At 37.0% G+C, this 22,192-nt stretch overlaps 1 protein-coding gene across 3 annotated transcripts in view; it reads right to left on the bottom strand.

Moving 5' to 3' along the window:
* Positions 1–22,192, bottom strand: part of LOC106875420 (protein Mo25) — a 52,082-nt gene that overhangs the window by 12,613 nt on the left and 17,277 nt on the right. The window contains exons 1-3 of one of the 3 annotated variants that reach the window (XM_014923554.3): positions 12,749–12,830; positions 3,148–3,293; positions 1,184–1,348 (exon numbers count right to left, since the gene is read on the bottom strand). In XM_014923554.3, the coding sequence (XP_014779040.1) occupies positions 1,184–1,348; positions 3,148–3,261 (279 nt within the window). In that variant the 5' untranslated portion in view covers positions 3,262–3,293; positions 12,749–12,830. Of the gene's footprint in view, positions 1–1,183; positions 1,349–3,147; positions 3,294–12,589; positions 12,831–22,192 lie in introns of those variants that run through there. The other 2 variants (XM_014923555.3, XM_052974870.2) reach the window with 2 other exon arrangements.

The raw sequence follows: 22,192 nt of genomic DNA on the forward strand, positions 1-22,192 counted from the left end.
TGGCCATGAGGAAATATTACCTTGCTTGGAAACAGGTGAGGCTTGGTGACAGGAAAGGCAACTGACTTTTGAAAATCTGCCTCAATAAAATTCCACCCTAACCCATGAGAGAATAGAAAATGGATGTTAAACCGATGATGCATGTACAGTAGTGTAGTTAACAAGTTCACTTTGCAACCACGTGATTTCCACACTATATAGAACTTACAATCTTTTATCATAAGCTTGCAGACATTTGTTTTTTTTTCAGTCGATGGCCTCCCTACCCAACTAACTACTTAGTTGTGAAATAAGATTAAAGTTGGTGCCAGCTCAGCAAACAGAATGGTGTATATGAGTGAGTGAGAGAGAGTTGAAATCTGGAACTTTTATCAAGAAAACCTATCCTTTCACATCTGTTGACCATCAATGTAACCCAATACTTGATATTCAAACATATCTATTGAACAATTTTTGTCATCATATAGGCACAAGCATGGCTGCACAGTAAGAAGTTAGCTTCCCAATCACAAGGTTCCTGGTTCAGTCCCACTACATGGTACCATTAACTATAGCTTTGGGCTGACCAAAGCCTTATGAGTGGATTTGGTAGACGGAGACTGAAAGAAGCTTGTATATATGTCTGTGTGTGTGTGTCCCACCACAACTGGTGATGGTTTGTTTATATCCTTGTAACTTAGCAGTTCAGCAGAAGAGTCCAACAGAATAAGTACCAAGCTTAAAAATATGTACCGGGGTTGATTCAGTCAACTAAAAATTCTTCAAGGCAGTGCCTCAGCATGGCTGCAAAAGCAGTGTCATAAATAACACTGTACTGTCTCAGATGGCAAATACAGAAGATGCTATACATACATATCCACAGATTACATGGATGTTACACAGAGCCAGAGAATATAAAGTGTTGTTACTGTTTCGGCTCTATGTCAGCCCTGATTCAGCAATTTTGGTTTATCCAATGTATCCTAATTTCTGAGATTGCTTTACCTGCTATTTTTAGCAGGTCAAAGCTCATATTGTATATCATCGTTGTTGTACAAGCTGTGCACGCAGGCATAGCAGCAGTAAGAAAAAGCTAGTTCTTGTTTTTAGGGGTTGAAATTGAGAACACAGATAAATGAACGGACAGGCATAACACTGTTGTTTTATGGAACAAGTCAAAATTGATAGGTTCGAGAAGACTTACCTCAAAATCGATTTTGTTGAGGTTCTTTATCAGAACTTGAAACATGTTGCCATTGTACATCTCTTGAGCCAGCTGAGCCACCACTTCAGTGTGGGGCTCCTGGTCTCCACTCCCATAAAGCATGTTGCGAATAATATTCAAGTTTTTCGATACTTCCTCAGAAGCCTGTAAAGTTATAGAAATCAACACAAAATAAAAATGACCAAGTCTTAGCTTTTGTGAAATTTGTTATATGAACATCTTTGTCTTAAGAATAATAATTCAACAATTAAAGTAAATTCTTTTTGAATATTTTCCTCTTAATGAAGCCAATGTTGATAAATAGTTAAGTTACATTACGAACTGTAGGAGAATAAATTAAGAAATACTATATAGTTTGAAATCTTTTCATTTGGGTCTAAAAAAGAAACTGCAAAGTTAACCTGCTTTGTCTGCTATGGAACATAGAGAGAGAGAGCTGAAATAGAATTTGAAAACTGATACACAATTCTTAACCTTTTAGTATTTAAACTGACCATATCTGGCCCAAATATTCTGTTTTATGTTCAAACTGACCAGATCCAATCTCTCAGACCTACCCTTTGATGTCATTCTAAAAATAAACAATCACATCATTGAAATCTCAAAGCTATGAGATAATGTACAATTAATTGCAAATAATTGTACATGATAAATAGTATAAATACTCGATGACTGGTCACCGCGCCAGTGGAGCACTAACAACACTGTCGAGCGTGTTCATTGCCAGAGCAGCTGTCTGACTTCCGTGCTAGTGGCTCATAAGTAGCACCATTAGAGCGTGGCCGTTGCCAGTACCATGTGACTGGCCCTCGTGCCGGTGGAACGTAAAAGCACCCACTACACTCTCGGAGTGGTTGGCGTTAGGAAGGGCATCCAGCTGTAGAAACTTTGCCAGATCAGATTGGAGCCTGGTGCAGCCTTCTGGCTTGCTAGTCCTCAGTCAAATCATCCAACCCATGCCAGCATGGAAAGTGGACGTTAAACGATGATGATAATGAATGTGAATAAATAAACATTACATTTGACAGAGTAATCTGAATGCTAATGGGTTAAATATAGTTATAAAACTCAGTTTTCACAGCTTGTAGTCAGCAATATAAGAAAACTTTAATTAGTTTTAAACATCTTTAGTGTAGTGCTGCAATATGCCCAGTCAGAATTGGACTTCAACATTTATGCAATTGTGCTCTAACACATCCACAATTATAGTTGGATTTCATTAAGTATGGAGTAGTGTTCTATCCACAGTTTTAATTAACTTTAAATGTCTATGGTGTAGTATTCAATATATCCAAAGTAAGACTCATTCAAACCAACGAGAGAAATATATCGCTTGCTTAAATTTCATCTATCTGAAAAAATGCTTAATACTCTTTTTGAGACAGTACAAATGTAAGAAGAGGGAAGTATTTAGTTGACTAAATCAATTTTATTGATACTGGAGATATATTAAAGCAGGTAACTTTGTTGAATTCTAAATAAATGCAACTAAAAGCTGAAAAATATTGAGCCTGGTACTCCATGTTTCTTCCAAATCACCAGTCAAGGGGTTGGTGACATTAAATAACCAGAAACAACTAAGAGTTGAAGATCCACAGGAAATAACCACAAAAATATGAGTTCATGGCAGAAATGAACCGAATTCTCTTATGTAGAATTTCAAGTTGTTTTAGCTGTGCACTTGGTTGGGCAAATTTATGAAAAGACAATGTACAAGTTCTGTCAGTTAAAACTAGAAGATATTAGAAGAGTCATTTAAATACTGACTATTAATTAGAAGTGACTTCTTCCTAAAGGGGTTTTCTTTTAACTTTAAAGTAAAGCTGGAGATCAAACAAACAGTAAATAATTGTTATCCTTGAATTAATTTATCCATACAATGAATAGAATTTCATTTGTTTTTTTTACTAAAGAAAAATTAACATTTCAAAAACAATACTTACCTTATCCGACTTCTTGTCACCCCTTCCGGGCTCTTTTGATAATGATAGCATAGCATCTCGCAGACTTTTAATTAATTCCTGTGGACTTTTGGGAGATTTTCCAAACAGTGGCATTATCTACCAAGAGGACTGGTGAAAATCTTATACTGAAATAAATATAAAAATATCAGGATGAGCTACAGCAGAGGAAATTATTAAAAAAAAAACTAATTTCAAGTTTTGATTTCAAGAGTTTCACTAGAGACAGGGTTATTTTGAGTGGCTTCCTATGTGAAGCAGGTTAAGTGACAAGAACACCTGAGTGGTACATAGATAATTTTACTAAAGAATTAGTCATGTAGCCTGGTACAGTTATAACTTTTTCAGTCACTTTGATGAAACAAGGAATATGCGATAAATCTGTCTGTGAATCAGTGAACATGATCAGTTGAAAAATGTGTAAAATGTTTCATAGCATGACAAGGTTTCTGGAAAGAGTTAGCTAATTCGAGAATCACAAACTAATAACATAAGATGTACAAATTCATGGAACCATAGCTAATGAGGAACACTTCAACTGCTAAAAATTGCACCTTACTACATTGGGAGGGACATATTGGACGATATAATGCAATCGTAAATACCCCTATAAAAGATAGGAAGGTTGGACCAGGCTGGAATGCATTTGGTCTTAGGTCTGCACATCTAGGGTTGATGTGGGACTACACAAGATTTCTGTTCAATGTCATAGACAAAACAGCCAACATCAAGATGAACCACTGAAAAGAACAGAATAGCTAGGCAAGTCTGTTGATTCCAGTTACACAGAGAGAAACCTCAACATCAGATGACAACAGCCAAGGCTGCCATGCCAACAGCACCATCTTTCTCTTCTCTCCATTGAAAGACATGAGCTTGAGATATTAGGCTTTCCAATCACCATGGCAATCTTACTGAGATTCTGCAAGCTCACCTTTTCATTAATTACTGCCAACACAAAACCTCACCCATTACTGCCAATTCTAGACTCCATCTTATAAAACTTAACTAATTTTGACATAAAGCAATATTATGACCACTGATCAGCATACAATAATCTACAGTACACCAGTACAAGAGTGGGTCAGTATGTACTGGGAGTTAAATACTCTATAGTACAGTAGAGTAACAGATTTCATATTGATGTACTACAGCTGATATAACAGGCATTATCATGTACTACAGTTGTTACAACCAAACATGTAATGTAAAATATACCTCTAAAAGACCAGACGGTCTTGGCTAGACTGCCTTTAGTTCTAGATCTGCTTGATCTGGGTTGTTCTGAGGTAAAGCAACAACTAATGAAAGCAATCACACTAAATGTAGGCAGTCTTATTATTATTAGCAGGAAACAAGAATGGTTATTTCTATATGTTTGCTTTATTTATGTTCCAGATTCCAGGATATTTTCTGATGAGGGAAAAAACTTAAATCTGCTATTGATTGTTCACAATTGGTGCCATTCTAATATTGGCAATGATACAGTTTCCAGACTAAACCACCCAACATACTAATTCACTCCTTAGTCAATACAACAGCTAATTTTTCACTCAACTTGTTTTCTCATTTGGTATTTAGTCTGAGGAAAAGAGAAACTGTGTCAGCTGTATACTACTTGGTTGTAAGGAAACATGTCAAAAGAGAAGAGAGTTCCAGCTCTGGAGACTAAGGATCAAGTGAGATATTTACTTAGTTATGGTAACATTGTGACAAAATAGAGTTATAACAAGAGATGGCACATTGAGTAGAGTTGAGCAGGAGATGTACAATAGTTAACTCAAAGGAACAGAAACTGTCATAATAGCAAAAGAAGAGACAACGGGAGGATGCAATACACTAATGATCCAGTGTTTGTGCCATTTTGGTGAATAAAGCTTTATCTATCTGTTGGATGGTTTCCTAAGTGCTCACTCCAACATCACTTAGATGATATACAAAAGTAGGCAAGACTGTAGGCTTGAGAAGTGCTTGATGAGAATGGTTGAGAATTGATTAATTATGCATACAAACCAATGTATAGTGAGGAAATAGTTCCTCTAGCCAACTGAAATGATCAAAATCTCGAATAAAGTTATGTAATACAATCTGCATTTTTTTTGTTGTCTGATTGCTAATTATACTCTGCAACCAACGTATCAGCGTACTGATTGGTAAATGTTCTCCGATTTACAGTTTGCAAGTTTTGCCTGGTGGATTCAACCAAATTTCTATATTACTCATTTGCCAGGTTTTTCCCCACATGCAGTGCTGATCATAGTATTAGCCTGGATTTCTTCACTCCCTATTTTCTATCACTATATACACCCACACTCAGATACAAACACAAGCAAACAAGGAAGACTACACACTGACATACTTAAAACACAATACATTAGATAATGCAGTCCAAGATACATCATGTCTGAATAAAAGCCGATAATCATGAATGGAAAATTATTCATCATAGATCTGCTGAGCAGGAATGATCCGATGCTACTTTGTGACTCCCACCACTTTGAGATATCATTATCATGTTTAAGGGTCACATGTGCCATATTCCTGGCAAATGACACTCACCAAGGCTCCTAGTTGATGTTGTGACATGTAAAGTAAAAACAGGGAAATTTGAAGATATGAGTGAAAGGTGTCCATTGTATGACAAGTGAAATAAATACAAATAGAAGAATGTCATTTTTTTTTTTTGCCTTGTATTCTAAAAAGAATGAAAGTACATGGTTTAATGGTCATGACATTGAACTCACAATCATTAGGTGGTGGGTTCAATTCACAGTCAGGGAGGTTTTGTGTCCTTGAGTAAGGTATTTCATTTCATATCTCAACTCAACTGAAAATTAGTAGAGGCAGGGGAGTTTAACTCTGTGACAGAGTTGCTTAAACGGTACCTGGACAGGATGTTGAATGCACTTTTGTTGAAGGACAGAAAGCAGAACGGATACAATATGAAACAGACAAGACGCCAAAAAGACATATGAAAATTAAAATATATGATAATCATTTTATTCCTACAATATGACAGACTGAATTGGTCATTAAACTATATAGGTAGGAATGTTTTTTTATTATTATTATTGTGGTTGTTCGGCTTCTTGTCCCTCAGCAAAAGTGCATTCGGCATCCTGTCCATGCATGGTTTAAACATTTAGTAACGACGAAGTTATTTTAATAAATTCCTTGATATTTTCAAAATTAATTTATATAAAGGCAGTGCCATTTCAACAGAAACATGGCAACAAAAGGGTTAAATGATTTTTAAATTTTTAGGTTATGAGCCATCATCACCATCATTTTAACACCTACTTTTCCATGCTCGCATGTGTTGGGCAGAGTTTATAGAAACCCTTCTTGTCACCAAACAAGATAACATTTCCCCATGACCTGACATGTTTGTAAAGCAGATTGGAAATGAATGACACTCATAGACAAGAAACATGCAATGCAAGACAAAGAAACACAAGCACACACATATACATATGACACACTTCTCAAATGTGAGATGAAGGAGAAAGGATCTTTAGACACTAGGCCTCACTGAGATGACAAGGGAGTGAGACTTATGGTGGTTTGCTGTACTTGAGAAGACTTGTAAAACTAAGTAAAATTGCAGCCATCCATACATACAGCGTGTTCTTGTGCCATGTAAAAAGCACCCAGTACACTCTGCAAAGTGGTTGGCATTAAGAAGGGCATCCAACCATAGAAACAATGCCAAAACAGACAACTGGAACCTCCAGCTTGTCAGCTCCTGTCAAATTGTGTAACTCAAGACAGTATGGAAAACAGACATTAAACAACAATGATGACACTTTTTTTTTTCAGTTTCTGTCATTGAATCCACTCACATCCTTTATCTATTTTTCTTTTTAGACAGCTGTGTGTGATTTGAGGGAGATTTGGTTGCTATTTCTTGTAGGTTGAGCAACCATCAATGCCTTCTCATTGATTCAACCTGAGGCTTCCAGAAAGTTAGGTACAGGTGAACTGGTTGCAGTTAGTTTGCTTTCAGATATATTTATTCAATTTGTTTTGAAAATAGATACAATTTTATCAATTATCAAATCCATAAATTTTTAGATGTACATGTTATATTAATTAACTCAGATCATACAGACTTTCATTGAACGCTTTACAAATCAATCATCATTTAATGTCTGTTTTCCATGCAGGTATGGGTTGGGCAGTTTGATAGGAGCTGGCCAGCCAAAGAGCTGTATAGGTCCCAATTGTCTGTTTTGGCATGGTTTCTATGGTTAGATGCCCTTCATAAAACCAACCACTTTACAGAGCGTACTGGGTGCTTTTATGTGGCACCAGCACGGGTGTGTTATATGTGGCACCAACATAGGTGCTTCAAACAAGGCACCACCCAGGTGTATCTTATGTGGCACCAGTACAAGTGCTTTTTACATGCATACAGAAACATTAATATCATATAACTTCTAGCTATGGATGTCGCCTAAAACTTGATTTCATTAACAATGTAAAATAATATACTTTATTTGGTGCCAGTGTAGTATGTGATCTACATACATGTTTCTGGTATGGCTTGTGATCTACACTGACTTCTTGATCTACATTTAAAATTCATCTATTTACTTGATTTCCGGTTGGTTTGGTATATAAACCAAAAAAAAAACTTTTATGATTTAAACACTTTTAGTCCTGAGCCCATTGAAAGAAGTCATAATGATAGCAAAAGACTACAATGCCGTCACAGTATTCATGTTTCTAGTATGAAATAAAAAGCAATAAAAATTTTTCTTTTTCTCTTTTTTTAAATGTAGATCACAAGCTAGTCTAGATTTAAGTTGCTGTACATCACATACTACACCGGCACCCTTTATTCTATAATATAACATTATATTATACATACATATATACACACACACATACAAGTAAAGCACACAAAAATAAGAGTATGGTAAAGGCATGCCAAATGACATGAGTAATGTTGACATACAAAATACAAATCATTCACAGCTTACAATAGGAAATTCAATTCTGAAAGTGACAAGTGACAAATTCTCACAACTTTATCACTGCACCTATGTACAGTTTAACCTTGAAAAATATTTTGTGATATTAAAAGTTAAATAACTAATTTAACCCTTTGTAACAAATAATAATAGCCAGTCTATACAGAAAATTTCAACCTAATTTTACAGGTATGGTTGAGTGGTTACGAAGCTTTCTTAGCAACCATATGGTTAGGTTTCAGTCGCAATGTGTGTCACCTTAGGCAAGTTTCTTCTTCCATAACCGTCAGTTGACCAATGTCTTGTGAGTGAATTTTTTTTATATCCCCATAAGTTGACACTTTGGCAAAGCAGGCTTAGAACAAGTACTAGGGTCAATTTGATTGATTAAATCCTTATACATAATGCTCCAGCATGGCTGCAGTCCAAAGACTGAAACAAGTAAGGGCAAAGATAGAAGATGAAATGGTTCGCTTTTTTTCAAAAGAGCAGATGCAGGACATAATTAATATGAAAGATAGAAAACGACAGCATCAAAGCAGCCAATGAGATATTCACTTTTTGAAATTTCATACAGTCTCTGTTCAATCCTGGATTAATCTTCAAATTATTTCAGAAAATTGAATCAAATTTAATTGTAAAGATTACTTCCCAACCTAATCTTTTAAAAAGGACCTGCAGTAATGATGAAATAATTTAACAACTACAATTATCTTCAGATGAGTTTGAAATGGTTGAAATAAGGGACAGAGTAATTACCCTCCCCAAGAACTTTGTGATCAAAGTGTGCAAAGAATAATTGTCTGAAGCTGTAACAGTAATGTGTTGAGTTAGACCCGATTAAGGAAGCCTATGATCAAAGTTGCTCCAGCCATCACTTTATCTTTTTTCTTCTTCAAAGTATTGCATACCTAAGACTACATTACCCAATGTGTGGTGTGGTTTGAAGGAAATGTGGCTGTTATTTTTGCAGGTCGGGTGGTCACATAAAGGCTCCCTCATTAGAACGATAGTGTAGTAATTTAGGTACACAAGTGAATAGACCTACCCGTGGTTAAATCTCTCCAGCCATATCATCTTTATTCAGACAGTTTATCTAGAACTACATTATCTAAGGTGTCCTTTTCTTTTTCTTTTATTAAGGCAGTAGGTTGTTATCCAAAGACCTGACTTCTGGCAGCTAGAAAATGTCTCCCACCACCTTTGTTAAAGTCAATAGAACCGTTTCCATTGATAACGTTGGGTAATCCAGGTCAATCTAGATCGGCAGACCTATAATCAAATGCACTCCACTAATGATCATCCCGGGGTTTTTTTTTTTCAGGCGCCGGTAAGATTATATTATCTAATGGACAGTGATTTGAGAGATTTGGTTGCTTTTTCTAATAGGTCGAGCTACCTCTTGGTGTTGCCTTGGCGCTGCTATCGGGCAGGGCGCCAGTTGTATGAATGTTAATTAGAATGCAGCCAAGCCAAATTAACTGAATAATTAAATATATAAAGACATAATAATAGCTTTATACCAGGAACCATTAGTGTACAAAACAATATGTATGAGGAAGCAGCAGGGGTGGGTAGCTCGTCTCTAAGTGCCACCACAATAGACATGACATGTTAAAATAACAGCAGACAGCCTGAAAGTGCCACAAAACACGTTAAAACAAAAACATGTCAACAATTACAAGTCCATGTTTCTTAAAGGAGGTCACCACGTCTGACGTCATTTAATAGTGTACGTATCCAAGAGCTTAAGCAAAACACAGCTTTGATTCATTAGCCCTCGCCCAATTTTGTCCCAAACCATTATAGTTTGGTTCAGACGCTTGAAACCTCTTCTTATTTTGCGCAGATAACACCCGTTTAACCCTTCCGCTTCTCTGTTTGCTCCGATTAAACAGATCTATGACCAAAGCACTCCAACCTGTTTCATTTAAGTGTCCAGTTTTACATGGCAATATTTTTTTTTTTCCCAAGATGGTAACATAAAGTTTGGAAGAGAATTTGGCTGTTATTTCTGGCAGAATGAGTGATTAATCATGGGCGAACTGCGATTCGTGAGATTTTCTTAATGGCACGCCCAACGGAAAATTACTTCGAATTTTTTTAGTAGTGTGACCCGCCTGATGAAAAGCTATGTCTTATGCGGCCCGCTTCTTGAAAAAGGTTGCTCAAACCTGATATAGAAACTCCAAAATGAACTTTAGAGGAAGATATGGAAGAATGTAACAGAAGTTTTGGTTGAAAATTTGCAACTCAAAGCAACCTAAAAAGAAAAAACAACAACTTATCTTCATTAACGTGACAACGTAAAAGAAATGACTCAGGTGCAAAAGAGAAGAAAAGAAAAAGTAGGTTGTTAATGGTGTTTGTTGCCGGTTAAAGAAATGATCAAGTTAATACGCAGTTTTATAAGACGGGAAAACCCACCGTTGTCAATTCTAAATTCAAACACAAAAAAAAAGAAAAGAAAAATCGATTGATCGAATCGAGCAAACACACTTATTCGCTGTTTCATTTCTAGGATGTGGAAGGCCTCTCTTAACACGCAACCAAAGATAACCGATCAACCAAACAAAAATATACCAGCTGAGTCAAGGGTGTTGGTGGTAATTCAAAGTGACTCCCCAAGGGAAACAAGCTATACACTGAAAATACTTCTTAAAATATACTCCACCACTTCTCCCCGGAAGTCACTGTAAATCAAAGAAGAAGCTACGGGTTTTCTTCATCCGACATATTACGCTGAATAAAAGTATTCTATATTTATACATTACCTAATGTTTCATTGACCCTATCTATCTATCTGTCCATCCATCTACACACCACTACTGCTCAAACACCTATATTAGTATTGTGAATTTATCAAGACTTAAAACACCATATAAGTGTGCGTACGTCTGTGCACATTCTATATATACATGCACGATTAAGAGTAGACACGGGTGGGCGCACTCAATACACGCCGAATTTATTCGTTCGACGCACTGATGATCCAGTGAGTAGCTCCTCCAGAGTTCTACACATTCGTTGAAGCGACACGTACAAACAAGTAAACAAGAAACAGTTTCATACACACACACACATAGGTGCGTTACAATGTTCAGTTCTGCAGACGGGGTGAGGCAGCATACGATCCAGGTTCTTGTTAGTCACGTGTGTGCTTCATCATGTGTCTCACATGATGGAGAGAAAACACACCTCTACACCAGTTTAGGGTTAGACTACATTCACCAGCACACCCACCAATTTGGAGAGGTAGAGGTAAAACGTGTGTATCAATAGCACTACCGCACGTAGAAAGTGACAATAAGAAGCAGCATCAAAGCGGTCGCTTGATTTACTAAAAATAGCAGCTAAAACAGGGGCGCTCTATATTCTTTAAAGATACGCTAGCTAGATCTAGATATGTCCAAAAAGGTCATGACTAGAACGCCTTCGGATCATGAGTGTGAGTGTTGGATCAAGACTGACGTGGGGTTAAAAAAAAACAATGCAACGCACGATGGAACGAAGTAGTTATTAACAGAATTCCTATTACAGCAACAACGTCACGTCTACTGAAAAGCAGAGAAATGCTTCTTCGGTTGACCCGTTGGGGAATCGAAACCGAGTAGAGAAATCGGTTGGTAGACAACAACGAGCCGATCGCTGCAACTGAATCTCCCACGGACGGAGGTCGTAGTAAGCAGAAGAGGCGAAAATTTTCAGCTGGTTCCTTTCAGACAGTCAAGTTATTTCATGGTCCAATGGCGACAGTGTGTGCAGCGGAAGCGTAAACAGCATGATAAGAGTGTGTGTGTGTATATATATATATATATATATATATATATATATATATATATATCACACGTTCAAAAGATGGAGTTTAACGTGTCGAAGTGATATGTGAATGGCTATATAAATAACACACTCACATATTTATGTGCGGGTGCGTAAGAGTTATTCAAGATGGCAGGAGACAAGAGAAAAATTAAGGGCGAAAGGAAGTTTAGAACCTTACACCACCATATTTCTTTAAGTCGACCAGTTAGTGGTAGTGGCGATGCTACTACTACTGATTCTACTATTGAAGACGATGTCAGAAACTTCTATGTAGAGAGGGACATGAAAAGAAAGCGTCCGAAAGGAGGTAAGAGGGACGGCGATGTGGTTGTCATAGATTGGACGTCGAGGAATTTATAGAAGGACGTCATCGATAGAGAGAGACTACTTCCTTCTCACAGACAAAGGTGAGAGAGAAACTAATAGAAAAGGTGGGAGATACTGATATATAGAGTCAGGTAGGGAGAAAGGTGTTTATACATGTATATATATATGATGTCACTCACTGAGAGAGAGAGAATGTCATTATTTAAATACAGAAAGATATCGATTGTCAGGGTTAAGAAGAAATAAAGAGGGAGGAATGTCAATGATTATCTTTGATAATAAAGAATCTCGTTGCTCACCAGTGATGAGAAGAGAACGAAGATTAACAACAATAGAACAGACAGGGGGGAAGTTGGTGTATTTAATCATCGTCAACACTATAAAATAGTGGTGAGATGATGTGAACAGTGTTGCCGAAGAGAAATATTGAGTATATAGAATAAAAACAACATGGATACCTGTACTGCTTACAGAGTTCCAGTGTGGTTGATAGAGACGACGGAGTTAGGTACGATGAGTGTGAGTGACACAGAAAGAGTGAGAGAGAGAACCTTGAGTAGTCTTGTGCAGCGCTATCATGCGGTGACTATTGAAAGCTAATGATTAAACTAAGAACCATAACTCACTAACTCACTCCAACTAAAAAAAAAAAGAGAAAGACTTCATTTATGATTTCTTACCGAGAGATTAATGACCCAGAAATAAAAGATGGTATGGTAGTGGGGGGATCTTCCCTTCCAATATTTTACCTATAAAATACATACATAAACGATATAAATTATGTATTTAAAAACATAACAGTAAAACCTGTTCACACTACTCATATTTCAACTTCTATCAATAATTCACATCTGGATGTATTGCAAGAATATTAAATCGGTTCCAATACTTGAATAGTACTTTTTTTATCGACCCCGAAGTACAAAAAAAAAACAAAAACAGACAAATGCTGACATCCACAGGATTTGAATTTATATCGTAAAAGACCGCCACTAAACATACTAAGCATTTTTGTCCGACGCTATAGCGACGACTCCGCAGTTAAAACACCGATTAACTTGGTTAAGTTTAATCCCAGCTTAAGGAATGATTCGTGCGCCCCCCCTCTCCCTCCACGTTAAAAATTTATTCAAGATTATTAAGTAAGCATGGCTGTCTTACATAGCCTCTCAACTTCTATTGTGACTCACTTCCCATGTCCTATGTGAACCACAGAGGCCTTCTTTTCTTTGAACAGTAACCGGTTCAAGCTGACCACCAGCTGCATCAACCTCATCAGTCAGGGAGAGCGTGTTAAGTTATGGGTACTGCCCCGCCCCCTCTCTGACTAATAAAAGAAATGACCTCATTATCATCATTTTACGCCTGCTCTCCATGCTGGCATGGGTTGGACGGACGGATGCTTTGTCTGATGCCACCTCCTTTGTCTCTTCTATCTTTAGGAGAAAAAAAAACTCTGGAATACAAAGTTACAAATCGTAAAATCAACCCCACCTCACATCTACTTAATACTAGTATTTGATTACGTCTCTAAGTTTTTGAGCTCAAATCTCACACACGTCAACTTTCTTCTGATAAAATAATCACCAAAGTACTGTGGATGATACAATCGACCAAGGCCCGTGAAAACAGTGATCTAGCATGGTTGCAGACTAATGATGGAAACCAGTAAAAAGAAGAATGAAGATGTTTATTAAAACTGGGATCAAAGTCGTCCAGTTTATGTGAAATAACAGGCTGTGACCCTGTCCACTGGGCACAGGCTCTCAGTGCTCATTGCATTTCAACAGGTCATCCACACCCGTATGAGAAGCATGAAAGCTTGTACAAGGTCATTTGACTTGCTGGAAACAGAAAAAATACAATAGAGGAAGTAATCCTATATATGCATAATAGAAAAAGACAGCTTGGCCAGTCATGACTGAAATGCCTCTAATCATAGATCTGCCTGATCAGAATTGTCCTCTGGTTAGACACCATCAACATTAATATTTTATGAGGATTGTACCTGTGGGATTGGTAAAATTTCTGAAACAAGGAAAAGCAAAGGATAGGTAGTGTGGAGTGGTGTTGGAGGAGAAGCTGTTGTAACAATGGTGGGAATTGAAAACAATATAAGGGTTTGAATATGTAACAGATTCATAGGCTATGAAACTAATGAGAAGGCCTCTACACAAGTCACTTGACCTATTACAAATAACGGCTAAATATCCATCAAATCACATATTAAAAAAGAATAAGTATTCCAAAATGGCTGAAGAAAAACAACAGAATATAGGCACAGGTAGAGTTGTGTGGTAAGAAGTTTGCTTCCCAACCACAAGATTTCAGGCTCGGTCCCACTGTGTGGCACATTGGGCAAATGTCTTCTACCACAGCCTCAGGCTGACCAAAGCCTTGTGAGTGATTTCAGACATGGAAACTGAAAGAAGCCTGTTGTGTGTGTGTGTGTGTATTTCTTTGTTTGTCCCTTACCACTGCTTGACAACTGGTGTTGGTTTGTTTATGTCTCCATAACTTAGTTTGGTAAAAGATCAATAAAATAAGTACCACCCTTAAAAAAAAAAGTACTGGGGTCAATTTGTTTGACTAAACTATTCAAAGCAGTGCCCCAGCATGGTCACAGTCCAATGACTAAATCTAGTATATGGATAAAAGCAATGGTCACAACTGAACCATCTTTGATTAAGGCTAAACAGCAGCAACTGAGTAACACAGCATGTAGGGCAAGTTATTATGTATTTAGACACAAAAACCTGTTCACTGTTACGTCATAAGTTGTATTGACTGCAAAGGAACAAGAAGTACAATCTCAACCTGAGAACGTTGATCAAACTCACCAGTGTCTCACCACCACCAAAATCATTTTATGCCAGCTTTTCCATGATGGCATGGGTTAGATGGGGTTCCTGAGGCAGGGCTTTACAGTTCTATGCCCTTACTATTGCTAACTCTTTGAGTCACTGCGAATAGCACACAGGATTGGAATGTAACTGCTCTAAAATCAGGATACACATGGTAAAATTAACTAATAACTGCTTGTAACAAACACTTCACAATGTTTCTCTGTACCATTTACAAAGGTACGGTGCATGAACCAAGCTTGCACCCCAGTTTCCTAGCTGAATATTATTAATGTTCTAAATAGAAAGGCTTAAACATTACAACATACCATCTCATGAGTATTTGAGACACTGTAATTTGAAAAAAAAACAAAAACAAACAAACACACACACAAAGGTCAGGTTATTCTACATAAAGAGAAAAACAGTGTAATTGATAAAGAAAGTGAATTCCAAGTATATTACTGGTACATAAACAGTAACGGCCAAACCAACAAGAAGGTATCTTTCATCGTTTACTTATTTCAGTCATTACACTGTGACCATGCTGGGGCATTGTCTTGAAGAATCTTTAGTTGAATGAATTGACCCAAGTACTTATTATTTTGTTTTAAGCCTCGTATTTATTCTTTTGGTCTCTTTTGCCAAACCGCTAAGTTATGGAGGGGAGGGAGGGGGAGCAAATGAGGTATGTATATAAAATAGAAAATGTGTCATGAGAATAAAGGGATAAGGCAGAGTGTAGCATATATTGATAAAATATAAGAAAGTGGTGGCTGAGTGTTGTAAATAAGGTGGTGTGTCACAACTGTACCATTAACACACTCACCTAGAAATCTGAAGCTTCAGTATGTTTGGTAAAAAAAGAAAATCAATGTTTATTGTTACAATTAGAGAGAGAAAGGGAAGAAGAGAAGGTTGAGATATAGAGGAAATACATTGGTTTTGTATGTTTTTTTATTTCCTCTGCAGGTACAGGTTGGATAGCTTCTGAGACAGACAGACTTATTGAGGAAGTCTATATGTGGTTTTTCAACCTGTGAGAAACAGAAGCCAAATCTCTTACTCAAATCACGTCTTACCATCTTTATAAGATACTGAATAATGTAGTTCTATATAATACTATACTTGAAAATATGTTTGGATAATCTTAACTGGAATGGTTTTGATTATAGTTGTACTCAAACATAACTAGCATTAGGTTAAACAACGAGACAGACAGACAGGCAGACATGCAATGAAGACAACTACCCCCGCTTCAGGAGACCAATTTCCAATTTGTTTATATTGTAAATGTCTGGAGTGAACAGCTCATAATGAGACATAAACTCTGCAAATTCAATTTCTATCCCTATACAGGTACAGGAGTGCATGTGTAGTAAGAAGCTTGCTTCCCAACCACATGGTTCCGGTTTCAGTCCCACTGCATGGCACTTTGGGCAAGTGTCTTCTATTAAAGCCTTGTGAGTGGATTTGGTAGACAGAAACTGAAAGAAGCCGATTGTGTGTGTGTGTGTGTGTGTGTGTGTGTGTGTATATATACTTTATTTAAAAGCAGCAGAAATATAACAAAAAAAGCGTTACTCTGAGTTTCACATTCCGAACGGGAACGTGAAACTCAGAGTAACGTTTTTTTTGTTATATTTCTGCTGCTTTTAGATAAAGCATATTACTCTACCTCTGGTATTTGAGTACTCTTTTTTCCACCTTGTTGCACATTTCATGTGCTTACTCCGGTATACACACACATATATATATATATATATATATCAGAGGCGACTCCAGGTCATCAGCGTCACTTGGGCTCATAACAGATTTCGTCACATGGGCTCATCAGATTTCACATAAGACATTCAAAGAATTTCACAGTTTTCTGTTTTATTTCTAGCCCCAAATAGCTTATTTTTTTTATATCTAGCACTATGTCTTTCTCCATTCCTAAGTTAAGGTGAAAATAAAGCAACCCTGCAAAACACAACTGACCTTTACACACAGATGTGCAGAATATCAGTGGAGTGCACAACAACTATCAGCGATCTGGCTGTTGCCTGCACTCTTGACAAGAGATGCCAGTTGGTCTTTTACACCTGCCAGGCTCATTCATATCAGCCAGAGTTGCTGGATAATTTTTCGTTCCTTTAAGAATATTCTAGAATGGAAACTTTTCATAGATTGGAATTTAAATCCAAATCTCTACAGAAATTTGTTTCAAGAAAACATTGCATTTGAATTACTTTTAATTTTTACAATTATAGATAACTCAGGCTGTAACTTCTGAGCCTGAGTCAGGTGCATGAGAATGATGTTGAGAGAACGTCTGCTCCAAACGATATTGTTTGACACAGGGCACCTTTAAGACGACTGCCAGACACTGAACGAAAATAAATGAACTGCGACCAGGCTCAATAAAAGAAGCCCGAGTTATTGGTTGCAATTACATACTTGAAGTGTTGGCAGAAATTAAATCAGCTTGCAAATATACGTTCACTTTACTAAATTTATACTCGAGCTAAGCCCGAACAGCTTGAGTGCTGGAGTTACCACTGATATATATATATATATATATATATATATATATATATATGTGTGTGTGTGTGTGTGTGTGTGTGTGTGTGTGTGTATGTATTTGTGTGTGTGTCCCCTACACCATTGCTTGACAACCGATGCTGGTGTGTTTACATCCCTGTATCTTAGCGGTTCGGTAAAAGAGACTGATAGAATAAATACTAGGCTTACAAAGAATAAGTCCTGAGGTCGATTTGTTTGACTAAAGGCAGTGCTTTAGCATGACTGCAGTCAAATGACTTAAACATGTAAAAGAATAAAAGGATATCATATAATCACATATCCAAAAGAAAACCCATTGTACTAAAGTATTTGCAAAAAGTCTATTTACATGGAATGGTCTCCAGCCAGATTGTCCAGATGCATCTAACCAAAATACAACTGACACAAGGCAAGTTCTCACAAAGATATGTTCAATGTTCCTCTGAAATGCTCAGGTAACTTACGCCCTATGTCCATGTGATGTTATCAGTTATTGTGAACACAATAAAAAACACAAAGAGATATGTGCATACATTTATACCAAGTAAGATGCAAAGGGTTAAATAGCATAACTGTTTATCATCAGACAAGAAATAAATATGACAGAAGAGAAAAATTCAAAAGTGCCTGATTAATTACAAGAGTAATAATAATTTCTAAACATTGACACATTTTAGGGAAACAACAATCAATTAAACTACCTCCCACTGAACTTGACTTTATTTATTTTATTGACCTTGGATACATAAATGGAAGACAAAAGTGAATATCAGACGATTTGAATGTAGGTACCTGACAAAATAGCACAAGTCCTAGAGGAGGTTGCATTGATTCTATCACCCACCATCATCACCATTTAACATCAACTTATTCATGCTTGCATGAGTCAGACACAATTTGTCAAGGCAAATTCCAATGGTTGGATGCCCCTCCTGTTACCAACACTCATCATTTTACAAGTAAAGTAATATTTTCCCATGGCTAAGCATTTTTTCACACAAGACTGAAAATGAACAATCTCACTGGTATGAGGATGGTCGTCATCATTTACAACCATCACATGAAGTTTAAACAAAGGTACACACAAAGATGCATACATACACACACATTGGCAGTGTCATTAACTTGTACCTGAGTAGCTAATTTGTAGAGAGTGATTATGCATCTTCATCCTGATGGATGTGAAGGGTGCTGATGTCTGATGTGCTGTTCAGGTCAAGGGTGGTATAGAAGATTTGGGGGTATTTATTGCAGTGGAGGATTGACAGGGGACGAGGAAGGGCAAGTTGCACTTTGCATCTTCGACATCTGCTCTCTGCCTCTTGATATTTGTTATTTTCCATCTGGTCCATTCCCTTGACGACAACATGCCACCACTTTGGGCAGTTCTTGGTGATTGTCTCCCAAGTATTTGGGTCAATGGAGCAGCAGAGGAGAGTGGCCTTGAGTTAATCTCAGAAATGGAATTTGGGGGCTCTGTGCCATCTGGTACCTGAGGCTAACTCCGCAAATATACATTTCTAGTAAATCTACAAAGCTTTGGTTGACCTGCAGCTGTAGAAGACCAAGGTACCACACATAGAGATAGAATCAAAGACATATGATTAGGAAACAAGCTTCTTAACCACATGGTCTAAGACCCCTTAGAAAATCCAAAAGACAGTAGTCCAGTGTTGTCAGAGATAAAGGATGCTCCCTGACAGTATGTTCAATAATACTGTAAACTTAAAAGTCCTTCAAGCAGGACTTATAAAGTTTATGCATTGCTGTATCTTCCAAGCATTTAGTAATTAACTAAATTAGGTTATGTGTCTGTTAGATTTATAACAGGTTAAAATCACATATGCTTTGTGGTATTTGTTCAATTTCTGAGCTCTTGTCAGTTTTTTTGTGGCCAAATGCCCTTTCTGTTGCAAAGTCTTACTTGTTTCTAAGGTACTTATTTTTTGGTCTTTCAAAAATTCTGAAATGCTCAACACTATATTTTAGAAACAAATGTAGGCAGTGACACTGCTTAATAGCATGACATTGTTTTTATGTAGTGTGTAAACAATATCAAGATACAAATACACACACACATATATTAATGAATGACAAGAGTTACATAATCACTTTCATCAGTTTACAGCTGTTTTTGCTATAAGAAACCGTGCACACACACACACACACACACAATGAGTTCCAAGTAATTTGTTTACCAATTTTACAAACTTGTCTAATACCATAGTAGAAAACATTTTCCCACAGTGTTATGCAGCAGGAATGAATCCAAAATCATGAGGTCGTGAAGTCAAATTTTTAACCACAAAGCCATGCCTGCACGTGTGTGTGTGTGTGTGTGTGTGTGGTACTGAACTCTTAGACCATAGATGAATATATTTGTGGACAATTAGCTGAGATGTAGACTGTGTAGATCATGTTAGTGGCTAAACTGCATCCCTAACTTTAGAATGTCAATAGATTGTGCAACAGTCACTTATGAAGTTATTTTCTGCTATTGATAGCGATGTAAAACTGAGGAGTGTTTCATCAACTTACAATGCTAGGAGCACCATTCCCTCAGATCCAGGAAACAGATGTGCAAGCCATATCGCCTGACCATCAATTAGACACTTGATGACAAAAGGCAAGAAGCAGTATTATTAACAGAGAACAGTGCACAAAATACTTTACACTCATTCATAAGTGTTTAAAAATCACACACTACTGATATATGACTGTGTTTATGATTACAAAAAAACCCTTCAAAGTAGAGGCAGAACAATAAGCCTTTGAGAGAGAGATGGAAGGGGAAAGCAACTAAATTGTTTTTTTTAGTTTTATCAGTGATGGCTTTACCAAACTAAAAGGAAGGTGGGTGTGGTTGAAACAAAGCTATCAGCAGGTCACTGGCCCCCATGGCCTCCAGCTAGGTTGACAATAAACAGGCAAAATACACAGACATAGATATAGACATAGTCACACATAGACATATACAGAGAAACATGTAGATATACATATGAATGTGTGTGTGTGTGTGTGTGTGTGTGTGTGTATATATACATACATACATATATAAACACACATTTTTATATATAATAAAAATATCAATGTATTCCATTGATATAATTCTACACTTTCAATTTAGTATTTATTTATACAGTCCATTCTTAATGTTTTGAGGGGTTTTTTTTTTGTTTTTAGACTAATAATCAAAAACAAAAAAAATATTAATCGTTCTTTAGCTGATGATAATCACAAGCAGGATTGAAAGATGAGTCCTTTTTTGAAAAATATTTTCCTTGGCATTGGAAGACAAATATCCTCTTTGCAGACTAATTAACTAATTGCAAGAAAACAGGAGGAGCTCAACTTTGAACTGGTTAAAACCCCCAAACTGAGAAAGACAGTTCTGAAATTTCTTGCTGAACAACCTGCACAAAGAATTTGTTGTTTATAGTGATCAAATGTTTGTACTGTACATTAGCTCACTCCCTCCATCAAATTGATGTTACCTGAACAGGTGTGCAGTCTACCACACATCTGGTGCCAAAGTTATTGCAGAGCAACGCGAGGTAAAGTGTTTTGCTCAAGAACATAATGCACCACCTGGTCCAATAATTGAAACCACAATCTTGTGATCGCAAGTGTAACATCCTGATCACAAGGGCATTTTTTTCCCTTTCACTCTCCATTTTTTCCCCTCTCAATCCTTTCTATCGAAGAGCTTAGATTCGAAATGTCAAGGACTTTTCCATTCTTCCCAAGTGTCAAACTAATACACCTGCTTGTTGTTCCCCCCACTTGTCTTTGTCTTCTGTAAATTTGAACTATATATACATATTTGTACACACACACAAACACAGTTCACATCAGTGAATATAACTAAGTGTTGTATACCATTTAGTGTGATAGATACATTACATCAGTGAACAAGACTAGGTGTTGTGTAGTATTTACTATGGTAGATAGGTAGATGGATAAATAAATAGATAGACAAGTAGTCAGACAGGTGAATAGGTAGACAGGCAGAAAAATGTGTACGTATGTATGCGTGTTTTTGGAGATAGCATAGGCATTGCATTGGTTTCGATTCCCAGTTACTTCCCATTTTCGTTGAAAGGCATGTAATATACAAGTTGTCACTGATCACTCCCCTAAAGTTAACAGGACTAGTCACTTATTAAATGGATACCGCTAATTATGGAATAGCCAAGCAGAAAGACAATTAAATAATTGACTATCAACTCACCTGTGTGAATAAGCTAACATACCTACCTACTATACATATAGAGAGGGGTGGGATAAAGAGAGAGTGTGGGAGACTAACAAAATTTAAAAAAAAAACAATGAAGTCATACTGTTTATGTCGCATCTTTTAATGCTATTCATTCATTGACTCCATAAAACATACCCAAAACACCTTCACTGCACCATTTATCACCACCATCACCATCATTTATTATCGCCAAGGTTGACTGTGCCTTTCATCCTTTTGGGGTCGATAAATTAAGTACCCGTCAAGTACTGGGG

Source organism: Octopus bimaculoides, chromosome 19, assembly GCF_046866305.1.
Source record: "Octopus bimaculoides isolate indiv1 chromosome 19, ASM4686630v1, whole genome shotgun sequence".
Classification (NCBI taxonomy): domain Eukaryota; kingdom Metazoa; phylum Mollusca; class Cephalopoda; order Octopoda; family Octopodidae; genus Octopus; species Octopus bimaculoides.